The 13,731-nt window shown below is 38.9% G+C and overlaps 2 protein-coding genes across 4 annotated transcripts; both read left to right on the top strand.

Annotated features, from left to right (window-relative positions):
• The first annotated feature begins 6,446 nt into the window (after positions 1-6,446).
• Positions 6,447-9,353, top strand: LOC112174859 (probable jasmonic acid carboxyl methyltransferase 2). Its single transcript, XM_024312690.2, has 3 exons — positions 6,447-6,972; positions 7,091-7,804; positions 7,910-9,353. The coding sequence occupies exons 1-3, from the start codon at positions 6,898-6,900 to the stop codon at positions 8,297-8,299; spliced, it is 1,179 nt and encodes a 392-aa protein (XP_024168458.1). The 5' UTR covers positions 6,447-6,897; the 3' UTR covers positions 8,300-9,353.
• A 677-nt stretch (positions 9,354-10,030) lies between these two features.
• LOC112173074 (probable jasmonic acid carboxyl methyltransferase 2) lies at positions 10,031-13,675 on the top strand. Of its 3 annotated transcripts, XM_040509539.1 has the most exons (5): positions 10,031-10,271; positions 10,419-10,798; positions 10,952-11,215; positions 13,106-13,398; positions 13,515-13,675. In XM_040509539.1, the coding sequence occupies exons 2-5, from the start codon at positions 10,502-10,504 to the stop codon at positions 13,594-13,596; spliced, it is 936 nt and encodes a 311-aa protein (XP_040365473.1). In that variant the 5' UTR covers positions 10,031-10,271; positions 10,419-10,501; the 3' UTR covers positions 13,597-13,675. The 3 variants fall into 3 exon arrangements, with proteins under 3 accessions (XP_040365473.1, XP_024166387.1, XP_024166388.1); XM_024310619.2 differs by having other exon boundaries at positions 10,355-10,798; positions 13,106-13,675; XM_024310620.2 differs by having other exon boundaries at positions 10,036-10,271; positions 13,106-13,675.
• Positions 13,676-13,731: the final 56 nt, after the last annotated feature.

Raw genomic sequence — 13,731 nt, 5'->3', positions numbered from 1 at the left:
GGCTGAACATTTCACGCATATATAATTATGGGGTTATATATCGATTTATTGTGTATAAAATCAGGGGCGTGACATATCAAGCATCCAATTCAATAAATGTTCTCTGACTGATTCAGAGTGGAACGCAACTATTAGTATTGATACCTTATGAGTCCAAATCATGGGTCATTTCGAGTTGACATTTTTATATGCTCCAACGACTTTTTTTCCCTTGCACGTTTGATGTTATAAAAAAAACAGTTCACTCCTTAGTGTGTTAGGGAATAAAATTTTAGTCCAAAAAGGGAATAATTATGCGTTAAGATATTAAAAAAGGTGATTTTTAAGATTGTGTTTTTGATGCATTTTGCTCCAATTTTGACATTCAAAGCTTAGTGAAGGCAGAGGTTATGGCTATATTAAGGTAAGTAAATTAAATTGGTGCGTAATTGAAAGCATGTTTTGTTGCTAGTTGGAGGTGGACCTTGCTCAAGTTGCTCTTATTCTTATTTTTCTCTATTCTCCACACTTGGGGCCTTGACAAGTGCGAGTTGAGTGGGGAAATTGTTTACACAACTTATCTCAAATGAGCTCATGTGCTTCTCACATTTTTCGTGATAAAAACCGGGTTGCGGGTGCCCTTACTAACTTTGTACTCTCTTCACATGGTTTGACTTGTGCAATGTTACCCCTCAGTTTAGTCGATCTACTTGGCGCGAGGATTATTTTGGGCCTCCTAATTTCTGCTTTCATTAGGCTGGCTTACATGTTTGTTCTTCATTTTTTTAATTTTTTTATTGCTATATTCTTGTTGATTCTTTCTTAAAGAGTTAGGTCTTATGTCTCATTCTCATTAGTTGTTTTATTTTTCTTTTCTTATTTAATAAAATTTTAATGCAGGTTTAGCCAAGTGCTTCTGGCTACTCCTCTATTTATCCAAAAAAAATATGCGTTAAGATATAGACAATATGATTGTTGTCATATTTCTTGTTTTCTTCTTGGCAAAAACGACAACAACCATATAGTTTCGTAATTGCATATGAACATATATATAGACACATATATATGGCTGTTATACGTAATTATCTTATAACAATAATGACAACAGGCATATGGTTACGTTAAGAAATTGCAAAAGCATATGGTTGCTTTAAGAAATTGCAAAAGCATATCGTTGTTGTATTCCTAAAAACTGATAAATGCATCAAGAGTTAATCAAAAGGACGTTTTAAGACTAAACTACTTAATTCAGGTTGTAGGCCGATCCCTTGGCGCTGAGGATTAGGTGGTAGTATGGACACTTTAACTTCTTTTATAACTTGATGACAAAATTGCACCTTTGCACTATTGTCACCCTACCATTTTTTAGTTCACCCTACAAACATTTGAGTTATTGAAACACTATATTATCAAAGTGCAAAATGACTAATAAAGTAATAAGTAAACTAATTTTCTAAAATCTAAATTTGTAAATAAAACTAAATACATAACCAATTAATTAAATACAAAAACTACTTAATTTCTCATTGGATAACATTAATCTTCTTCTTCTCCACCCAAATTTGAATTTATTACTTATTTTTTTGTCCTTTTGTTCTCTCCTTATAGTTAATTCGTTATTCAATTTACAAAACCATTAATGTTAATTTCATCAAAATCTTTGTAATATTCTTTATGAACACTGAAAGTTAAAAAAATAAAACACAAAAAAAAATCAATATTTTCTTCATTGCTCATAGTTGTTAACTTACTAATATTTTGATATGGAATGAAATAGATGAACATTGATACTGAAAAAAAGAAAAAAGAAAAAAGGAAGTAAATCAGATTATGATTTTAGTAGAAAACTTTAATATATTTTAGTTTTGTTATTGGTATAAATTAAATGAGAGATTTTCGTTATAAAAAAAATTCTTTTTTAATTGGATATGTCATATAAGGAATTCTTTTTTAATTGGATATGTCATATAAGGATTTTTCTACAAAGAAAAATGAGTTAAATAAGTAAATTTAATAATTGAAATTAAAATGTAGGATGTAATGAGTAAGTAGGGTGGACAAAATAAATGATAGGGTGACAATAGCAGCACTCAATTGCAAAATAACCCCTTTATAACTTGATGACAAAAGAAAATGTTTAGAAAGTGGAGAAGCACACAGGTGCCATGGCACCCCCCACTAATCTGCAGACATATGTACATAAGCCGTAACCCTATGATTAATTTGTTAGGAAATGAAGAAATTGTGTTATACAATTAATTTCTGCTCTTCTTTGTTTCTGTTTGGTATTTTCACAAGACCATTAATTAATTTTACAAGTAAAAAATAAATTGATCATACTTAATTAATTAAAAAATTTGGTGGCCTTTCAAAAAAAAAGATTTGCTGTCGGGGGAGTATCGCTACTCATAATTAATTAAAAAGCTCAAATAATGTTTTTACTTTACTTCTATTAAACTTTTTGTATATTTATATTTATACTATTATTAAGAGAAGAAGTTTTGTTAGCCAAAACTGAAAATTTTGACATATTTAACCTTAAAAAATTAAAAAACTTTGAGAATAAATTAAATTACAAGGATAAATAAGACAATTATAAAATATATTTTTATTAAAAAAATTAAAATTAAATGATTCCATAACCCTTACTTTTCTTTCCCACTATTTTCTAATTTTCTTTCTGCAATAACTACCACTGAAGTCTCGGTTGGGATTGCTTCGCTTTTTAAAAATCAGCTTTTATTCAAAATTTTAGGTTTTATTGTGTTTATTAAATAAATAAAAAGCAGCTTTAATTGAAAATTATAGGTCACTGGCAGCAGATTTTAGAAGCAGCCCAGATGTTACTTTTAGAAGCTGTTGTGGATCAAAACATGATCTACAGTTGTTTTATGTACTGACAGCACTTTTAAAAATATTATTTACCAAACATGAAACTGTTTTAATTCACAGCTGATTATTTTCACAATACAGCAGCAGCAGTTTTTTTTTAAAAAGTCACAGCAATCCCAAACTAGCTCTTAAATCTATTTTTTCTACAATAACTACCTACTTTTTCTTTTTTTTAACAATGAATTTTTTTTCGTACACATGCAGAGCATGTGATTGCAAACTAGTATTTTGTGAAAAGAATTTATAAAATATTTCGATGTCTTAAGCTATTAGCTTATATATAATGTGTATTTTTTTTATTTGAGATAATTATTTGGTGCTTTTGCATAATGAAAAACACGAAAGACAAATAAGCATGATCAAGCAACTGTGAGGTTCCTCGTCGTGGGTCGTGGAAACACAGGTGACCAATGAGTCTGGAGACGGAGCGAGTTTCGATTGAGAAGTTGTTTCAATCAGTGGTATCTTCGAACTCTGCTTGGTCTCGCTGTTGACTGTGTTAGGAGGTGAGTTGGAAGTGTCGACGCCGCGTTGGGTTGGCGTTTCCTGGGTTTGGGTCTTGGCTTCCTAGATTGCGAGTTAGGTTTCAGCGAAAATAGAGATCGAGGCACAAGGCATAGCAGATCGGCGTCGGGGTCACGTCGGCTTGTGGTGTTCTGATTACCAGTGTAGATCTAGGTCGATCGTCGGCTTTGGCTAACGTTAGCTTATCAACGCTAGCAGAGCAGCAGCTGATGGGGTGGAAGAGAAGGCCGCTGGATACCATGGCGGCGAGGACGAGGGGATGGCAGAAGGGAAAGGCTTCTGCTCACTCTGCTCAGGGTTGGCCTTGGGCTTTTGGGCCTTGGTTCAATCTTGGGTTGATGGGCTCTATGTTTTGGGTCAGTAGGGAGGGTGTCTTGCCACCCTCATTGATCACTTAGTGATGGGAGTGGCCTTGGCCTAAGAGGTGGACATTCTTGGGCATTTGGGCTGGCATATGGTCCATGACCATGACCAATCATTTTCGGATCAAGACTGCTACGAGAGTTGGTAATTATCTGGAATAAGATTGGCATTTTTTCAAGCGGCTTATGAGGAATTGTTCCTATTTGTTTGCTAGGAAGTGGCTCTCTGGTGGTACCGCAATTGCGCGTCTGGCTAATGGGGAGGCTAACAAATAATTTTGCCTTATAAGACACGGAGTTGTTCTTTGTTTATGAGTTCGCTTGCAAAGCGGGCTCAAAATTGACATGTAATAAGTTTACATTGTTTAGATATATAGGAGCATGGTAGTTACCCCACCATTTTTATATCTTGGGATTTTGTCCATTTACACCATTTTTAGAGATTTTTTTCCCACTTACCCCACTAAGTTTTTTTAATTCATTCTTACCCAAAACACTCTAAGGAGGTATTCCCTAATACCCCATTAAGATTTTTTTTTGTTTTTATTATTTTTTTAATACCATTTTACCCTCACCTTTGTTACTTAGAGAGAGAGAATGGAAGAGAGAGAAACCATAGGGGACTTCGCCGGAGTCCGATCACCGGCAGCCGGATTCCGGTCACCGGCCGCCGGATTCCGGCCAACTTCGCCGGAATCCGGTGAGCGGTCGCCGGAATCCGGCCAATTTTCGCCGGAATCCGGTCACCGGCCGCCAGATTCCGATCACCGGCTACCACCCACCGGAAAGTGTTTTTGCCCCCAATAGACGTCTATTGCCCCTAATAGACGTCTATTGCCCCCCAATAGACGATTATCAGCCATGTATTGCCCCCAATAGACGACTATCAGCCATGTATTGCCCCCCAATAGACGTCTACTGCCCCCCAATAGACGTCTATCAGCCATGTATTGCCCCCAATAGGCGTGACGTCTATTGTCCCCCAATACACCTGTATTGCCCCTCAATAGACGTCTATTGCCCCTCAATAGACGTCTATTGCCCCCCAATACAACTTTCGATCGCCGGAATGAAAACTAATTTTTCTACATTAAACAAATAAAACTTCCATTAAAGAAAAAAAACGCAGAGATTACATCAATTCAAAACGTCTATTGCCCTCCAATAGACGTCTATTGCCCTCCAATAGACGTCTATTGCTCCCAAATAAAACATTTTTTTTCTTTTTTCTTTGATTATAGGCCTCCTGCCCCATGTTATCTATTAAAAAAAAAAATTGTTGTCCAAAAAAAAAAAAGGACGTCGTCCAAAAAAAAAAGGAAAAAAGGAAGAAGAGCGGTCGATCTCAGACGGAAAAAGAAAATTGCAGAGGGATACAGTCTTCGTCTCCGACAAAGAGTCAACAGAAGATCCAGATCTGGAGGTTTTTGGAGGTTACTGGGCACCCAAGTCAAAAGCCGGCGCCGGTGACTCGGATTTGTGACTCCGAAACTTGCTTAGCAAGAACGAAAATCAAAAACGCTAAACGCACCCGTTGCGTCCTCTGAACGATGACGGCGTCGATGGTGGTGTTCTCGTTATTATCGGGGTTGATGATCGGGCTGGACTTGAGGCTCTTATAGGTTCCGTCGGCGTCGGGTGTGGCTTGGACGCGGCCGCGGAGGACGACTAGCTTGGAGGCATCAGACGGCTGCGGTTGGTCGGAGTCTTCGTGGATAAGGGAGCGGAGATCGGAGACTTTGACGGAGGGGGCTTGGCGGATCTTGCGGAGGGCGGAGGTGGTCTGGCCGGAGGTGGACTTGCGTGCAATGGATGCGTCGGAGTAGGATGAGGGGGTAGGCGAGTAGGGGTAGCGGTCAGGCTTGCTCCGAGCATCGGAGCTGGAGTTGCGGTGGCGTCCGTACGACGGAGTTCGTCTCATTTGATTTGGGGGGTAGAGAGAGAGGGAGAGAGAGATCGGAGGAGGGGAGAGAGAGAGAGAGAGATAGAGTGATGTCGTGCTGGAGGTGGATACCGGAGGGAGAGGGAGGGAGAGAAGCTTGTAATTCTTTAATTAAGTTATGGGCAAAATAGTCATTTTCCTTAAAATTGGGTTAGTGGGAATGAAAAACTGTTGCTGGGGTAAGTGGGAAAAGTTTTGCTCATTTTGGTGCTTTTGGGCAAGGACCCTTATATCTTTAAGTGTATGTTAGACTCTGACTTTTTGGCTTGTCATCTAATACAATGAACCTTTATTTTAAAAAAAAGATAAAGAAGCATGATCATTTTTTTAGGTCTTCTATGTATGCGTTCCTTGATAATCGTTTATTTTTGCAGAACAAAATATTAGCAATCGCAAAGCCAATCATTGAGAAAGACTTGCTCGAACTGTTGGGGTCAAACATAGAAGACCAAAAAAATGATCAACCCTTCTTGTCAAAACCTACTATCATATTTCAACTAACTTTGACTAAATATAGATTTAACTTATTAGGTGGTTAAGTGAGTCTATTTGAATTCGATAATATCTCAATCAAATCTCTCTTATTCTCAAACGCAGAGAGCTGGGGACAAATTAGCATGCAAAAGAATCATAGCACGTTTAAATTAAGCAAGTACTGGGAAAAAAAATTAGAGACGCGAGGTGATCGATTGATCGATATTATGCGGCATGAGCTAGACATATGCTAAATGCAACTGTATCCTCTGGTTCCATTCCCACTTACAAGAATTAATACAGCTAATTAGCTTTGTGGTACGTACTAATTAAGCCAGTCCAACTCATTCCCATGCAGATGCAGTATAGTCGTTTTCCAACCGAAAAATCCTCGTCCATACATACATAATTTCCAAGCATAAGTTCTTTTCTAAAATTAAGATTAATGTGCATGTCACTCTAATTTGTACTTCTCTTCACGTGTTGATTGCATTTGGTCTCTGGGCGGTGAGTCACGTGATACGCAACTAGATACAACGTAGTACTATTACCAAGATTGTTACCACACAGCGGAGGTCCTATACGGAAGACCGACGACGTACTCGGTCTATGCTTCTATATATAGAGCACGTACCACCGTTACTCCGATCACCACCATCTTCAACAACCTCTCTTCTTCTCCTCTTCCATTCTCTTCTCGGTTAGCCTTCGGTGGGAATCGAAATGGAGGTGGTGCAGATACTTCACATGAACAAAGGCAACGGCGAGGCTAGTTATGCCCAAAATTCCGAAGTTCAGGTAACTATATATACAGAGCTAATTACGTAATTTCTTCCTTCCAGATCATTACAGCTACTATCATAACATCATTAATGCATGTGTGTGCGCGTTCCTTGATAATCGTTTATTTTTGCAGAACAAAATATTAGCAATCGCAAAGCCAATCATTGAGAAAGCCTTGCTCGAACTGTTGGGGTCAAACCGTGTTATGGCAACGGAGAGTATGGGCATAGCGGATTTGGGTTGCTCATCTGGACCTAACACCTTGCTTCTCATATCGGAGATCATGGATGTCATACATGCCCAACTCAGCAGTGGCCAGCTGCATCCCTCGTCGTCGTCAATGGAGTTTAGAGTGTTTCTCAACGACCTATGCAGCAACGACTTCAACACCGTCTTCATGACACTTCCCGCATTCTACAACAAGCTGAGAGAAGACGATCGCTACAAGAGATTGTTTGGGGCTAACCCCAACCTCTTCATTTCGGCTGTGCCGGGCTCTTTCTACGGCAGATTGTTTGCCAGAAAAAGCCTGCATTTCGTGCACTCGTCCTCCAGTCTTCACTGGCTCTCTCAGGTTCCCCCTAGCCTGGACAGCAAGACCGGCACGGCCTTGAACAAGGGGAAGATCTACATTTCTAAGAGCAGTCCGCAATGCGTATTGGATGCGTACTCACTTCAATTCCACGAGGACTTTTTGATGTTTCTCAAGTCTCGGGCAGAAGAAATAGTTGGAGGAGGAAGAATGGTCTTGTCATTCATGGGCAGGCCAACACTTGACCCTACAACCGAACAGAGTTGCTACCATTGGGAACTCTTGGCCCTTGCATTGATGAGCATGGTTTCAGATGTACCGAATATATTCACTTTTTTCGTTTTACTGTTTTAGCATATACCTGCAAGTCTGCAACTAGTAGCAAAACATAACTAAGCTTTATATGCGTATGGTTTTCAGGGTCTTGTGGAAGAGGAGAAAGTTGATTCCTTCAACGCTCCCTACTATGCCCCATGTGCAGAGGAACTGAAGTCGGTGTTGCAAAAGGACGAATCCTTCATAATGGATCGACTTGAAGCGTTCGAAATTGATTGGGACGGTGGTGGTGATGTTGTTGATGATCAAGCTAATATCGTTAATGGTTTTGAACATGATCAGATGGTGGCTATTAGTGGGAAACGGGTGGCCAAAACCATAAGAGCGGTGGTAGAGTCAATGATCGAAGCTCATTTCGGGATAGAAATTATGGATGATCTGTTTCAGAGGTACACGGAGCTCGTCACCAATCACTTGTCAAACAGGAGAACCAAGTATATCAATTTGGTCATTTCACTGATAAGAAGGGATTGAATTCAGTTTTTCCTCCTTTAGAAGTACAAGTGAACGTGGGCACTTCTTTTTTCTTTTTTTTTTTAAGGTTTTATTTCATAGGATATGACTCCGCCATTTGTGGCTAATTTTCTTCATGGATACGGTTTAAATTGAGTGTTTGCTATTAGATATAATTGTGAGTAACCACAAATTTCTTAGTGTGTCCAGGTAAACATGTACTCCTTTTTTGTATTTTTTTTAATAGAAATTGATTTCATTAGTAATTAAGCCATGAAAATGGGCCAGAGTCTAATAGAACTTATATAAGAAAATCCGAAAAACGTACCGGATAACTTATCTAAGTTAAAACTAAACTCATTAAAGTCTAATGGGACGCTCACATGACACAAGCCTAACTAGGCAAGAATAACCTCGCTTCTTAAGGAAAAATCATTCATCTAGTCTAATTTGCCGGCACGCAATTGTGGTACAAATTACAACTAGAAACATCTTAGCAAAGCTTATAGAGTTTATCCCTACCTCAATAAGACTTGCACCCAATGGTCTAATAGCATAAATTAAAATCTAGCAGCTAACAACCTCGACAACAGGTTGGTCTTCTTGCTCTTCTTTAAAATCTGCTTACTCAAATTGGGCCCAAACCCAAATCCGAGTACTTGAAACAGAAGCCCAAACACTGTGCTAGGCTGTCGCCGCTGCCGCCGGCATCTGAACTTCCGGCAGTCGGCCTTTCCACCATTCTGTCTCTCTGTAATCAACAAAGATCCAGAACCAGACAAACTCCAGTCAAAAAACCAACTAAATCCGCACACCACTACGGAGCGCTTAGATCACCACTCAACCCGATCTGCTCGCCCCAAACTGATCTGCAACCGAACGAGCCTTCCTCCTTCGAGATCCAGCTACAGAAATTAATTCGTGTCTTCCCCTGCACTCGAGAACACCACTTGGAAAACACCTCGTTTGGCCAAGACCAAACTCTGAGCACGGACGGGCCACGCGCTGCCGTCTACTGCTCGCTAGAACCCTCCCCTCGTCTGCAGACCTTGCAAACCCTAGAGAGAGGAACGACTCTCTAGGGTCCTTAAGAAATAAATCTAATTGGTCTAGTACATGTACTCCTCTCTTTTTTTGTATTGATAAACCTGTACTTGTATGTATATTTGTTTTTTCTGCGTGTAACTTAGTTACATAAAGTCTATTCCTAATTATTTAAAATCTTGTAGAAATTTCAACCATGCACCTAGCAATTTTTGTATACAAACATCCAAAAACTCATCTCTCATCCAAAATGACGACTGGATGCTCGCTATTGTATGGACATCTTAATTTCTAAAATAAAAATATGATGAAGAAAAGAGATTCTAATTATTTGATAAAATAAAATAAAAAAAGATTATAATTGGCCGGAGACTACTTGAGAATTAATCTCTATCTGTATGATGGCCAAGGGATCCAGTTCGGTTTCCAAAGATACTGTTATGAGCTGGATTGATGCATACGTGAGGTAGTCTCTCCAAAAAAAAAAATATATATATATATATATATATATATATAGAGAGAGAGAGAGAGAGAGAGAGAGAGAGAGAATAAAAAGAAAAAAGAACAAGGGAAAGTAAAATAAAAACACGTTCCATGCATGCCAGACGACTATCGTTTTTGATTAATTATGCCACTAAAGCTAAAGCATTTTTTTTTTCCTCAAGTTAAAAAAGAAATTGAAGATGTGAGTCCTCATAAAACAATTAGATGAAACCAACAATTTCGGTAGCTAAAAGGAGCTAATTTCGGTAGATAAGCTGGTAGAAGTAGAACAACATGTAGGGGACGGGTGAAATTTCTCTAACAGCATATATATGGAGTCCCAAACTCCAATCATCAAAGATATTTACAGCACCCGAACAGAGCGAGAAACATGGAAGTGAAGCAGATACTTCACATGAACAAAGGGGATGACGAAACTAGTTACGCCAAAAATTCCAAAATTCAGGTAATTAGGCCGCCGGCACTTCGATCTAATTCTTCTGATTCCATTTTTCATCTAGAGATTAGTTCATTTATATTAATATGTAGTGCAAAATACTATCCATAACAAAGCCAATCATTGAGGAAACAGTACTGAAAATCTTGGGTTCAGATCTTGTGCCAAAACAAAGTTTTGGCATAGCAGATTTGGGTTGCTCCTCTGGACCAAACTCCTTGTTACTCATTTCAGAGGTCATGGATGTCATACATGCGGAATACAGTCGCCTGAGCCAGCCGAGCCTCCAGCTCCAGTCATCCACACGGGAGTTTAGAGTGTATCTCAATGACCTCTTTAGCAACGACTTCAACACCATTTTCGTGTCACTGCCAGAGTTCTACGACAAGTTCAAGCAAGACTTCAAGGATACTACTACTAGTGAGGGGCCTGATCTCTTTATTTCTGCTGTGCCTGGTTCTTTTTATGGTAGACTATTTCCCAACAAGAGCTTGCACTTTGTTCACTCTTCCTCTAGTCTTCATTGGCTCTCCCAGGTAGCCCTAATTCGATCAATCTCTCCATTTCCGTGGATGCAGTTTGGATCTATTTTTCTTGTGTAGGCTTTCTGCCTGTAACATTTTTCGCTACTTCCTATCATTATCAATAACTTAATAGTGTGCTATATATGTATGTGTGTCCTGGTGCAGGTTCCCCCTGGACTAGATACAGCCTTGAACAAGGGGAAGATCTACATATCCAAGAGCAGCCCAGAATGTGTGAAGGAGGCATATTCACAGCAATTCCACAAGGACTTTTCTGTGTTTCTGAAGTCTCGCGCTGAAGAAATTGTATCCGGAGGACGAATGGTTCTGTCATTCATGGGAAGGCGATTGTCAGACCCCACAATTGAAGAGAGTTGCTATCTCCAGTGGGAGCTCTTAGCCAATGCATTAATGACCTTGGTTTTAGAGGTAACGTCATACTATCGTCATCAATATCCTCCACTCGAACCTGACATGTGTTCTGTATTGCGATAACGTGTAGTGTTGTCCCACATTGCAAATTTGTAATTAAGGTTGTTTTTTGAGCGTGTCTATTTTTTGGGGAGTGCTAGGCTCACACTCACCTTGGGTGTGGATGAGCCACACTCACTCTCAGCTTGCCACGTGTGAATAGACAAAGCTTATAGAAATTTGACTGTTCTATTTCCCTTCTCACCCTCATTAAATTAAAATAAAAAATAAAAACTTTTCCGATGAAAAAGCTGTAACAAAAAGAAGAAAAAAAAACAATAAAATTCGATCTATTTCCCTTCTTTCCTTGTCACCATGAATCCAATCCTCCTCCTCCGGTCTCTTCCGACCACCCTCGATCTCCCACGCCACCACAGCCTACCATTCCATTCTGCGCACCACGCCCGTCGACTTCTCCGCCGGCGCCACCGAAGCCGCCTTGATGCCCTCCTCACGGAGGCCCCAAATTTCGACGAGTCGTTGGAAATCTTCAAAACAACATGTTCCTCAATCGGTAGTTCCAGATTTCGGGTTTGATCATAAATCCAAGGTTGTGGATATGGTTAAAGATTGAGAGAGATTATTGGGATTGGGTCGGAGAATTGGGGGTTTGATTTTAATTTGGAGAGGTGGGTTTGGTCAATGGATTTTTTTTTGTTTTTTTTTCTCGTCCTCTGGCAGAGAGCAGGCCCAGATTCGTTCAAATCTGGTGATCTTGAAAACCTCTGTTTCTCCAATACTTATTTTTCCAGAAGCAAAACCTTCACCTGGAGGCCATTGAGGAACTGAAGCAGGCAGCGAGATGGGTTCAGTCGCCGGTGGGAATAAATCTGAGTTGATTCCAATAGAAGCACTCGGACAAAAACATAATTGGCCCAAAAAAACTCACTCAGTCTGATTACAAAACAACAAGGGCTTGGCTCTGAATATGTGATGATAGATTTCAGATGGTTCTGGAATTGGTGATATGTTGATTCCTAAGAATTTTTTGTTGAAGCAAACATATCCAAAACAACAAACAGTCATTTTTGTCGATGGAGCTTTAGTAGGAGTTTCTTGAGTTGTTTGGTCCGTTGGTTATGAAAATGTAGAAGATAAGGATTATTTATTTATTTTTTTAATTTAAGGGGTAAAGAATGGAATAAAAATATCATATTTTCTATTAGCTTTGTCTATTGACACGTAGCAAGCTGAGAGTGAGTGTGAGCCCCCTATTTTTTATCCCTGTTTTGTTTTCGGTTGTTGTCATAAGTTTACACCTTGCAGGAATTAAAATTTGTTTGTTTGTTTTTTTTTTTTTTTTTTGACATGTATGAGAGTTTATTTTCCTAATTAAGGTTGTTGGTATATTTATGGCTAGCATCTTTGGGACTCTAGGCTCTCTTTAATGAAGTAATTTTCAGACTCAGAGTTATAATAGTGCTTATCATTATTAAGCCTCTTCACCCATTATCAATTAGTTTTGATTTTTGAGTATGATGCCTATTTGCCTAGATTAGGTTTAAGTTTTTTGTTTTTGTTTTTTTACATCTAAAGGTGGAAAATAAAACACTTTAACTTAATAATAATTATCTCTGACATTGGATTTACATCTCAGGGTTGTTGAACATTATTTTCTTAGTCAATAATTGACCAGGGAAACATTTTCGTTTGAGTATGATGCCTATTTTTTTGAGGAGCGAAAAGAAATTACAACTTGAAACCCCTAGGACAACCAGAACTAAAGTTATCAAAATTAGAAACTGTAAGCGCCGAGAGAGGGAGCTTCCCTTTCCACGTGAAAGGGTTCTTTGCCTAGATTAGGTTTTAGTTTTTTTTTTTTTTTTTTAAATTAATGGTTGCAAGCAGGGCTCTATTGAAGAAGAAAAAGTTGAATCGTTCCATGCTCCCTACTATGCTCCATGTCCGGACGAATTGAATTTGCAGTTACAAAAAGAAGGATCATTCGTAATGGACCGCCTTGAAGCATTCGAAATTGATTGGGATGGTGGTACTGATCTGGATAAAAACACGAAAAACACAACCAATGAAACCGTAGCAAGCAGTGGCGAGCGAGTAGCCAAGACCATAAGAGCCGTGGTGGAGTCAATGCTCGAGTCTCATTTTGGTGAAGATCTTACGATGGATACTTTGTTTCAGAGGTACGCAGAGCTCGTCAGCGATCGCTTGTCAAAATCTAGAACCAAGTACATCAACTTGGTCATTTCACTCATTAAGAACTAATTATAATTGTGCATGTTTTGTAATTTATTTCCAGATCATTCTTGGCTTTCATGAACAATATCTATCAATCGATCTGTACGTGTGTATTGTTTTCGAATAGTTGTTTCGAGAGTTAATAAGGGAAGGAACATATTTGAAGGCCTGTACAGATCTCAACTCATTTCGATCTGTTCAAGGACCTATCAAGTTCAAAAATTCGACTTGCTTTTTTTCTTAAATGCGTTATTTTTTCTTCGATTACACTTGAGCTT

This window comes from Rosa chinensis, chromosome 6, assembly GCF_002994745.2.
Source record: "Rosa chinensis cultivar Old Blush chromosome 6, RchiOBHm-V2, whole genome shotgun sequence".
Classification (NCBI taxonomy): Eukaryota; Viridiplantae; Streptophyta; class Magnoliopsida; order Rosales; family Rosaceae; genus Rosa; species Rosa chinensis.
Note: the sequence above shows the minus strand (reverse complement) of the source record. Positions and strands in the feature narration are given on the sequence as shown.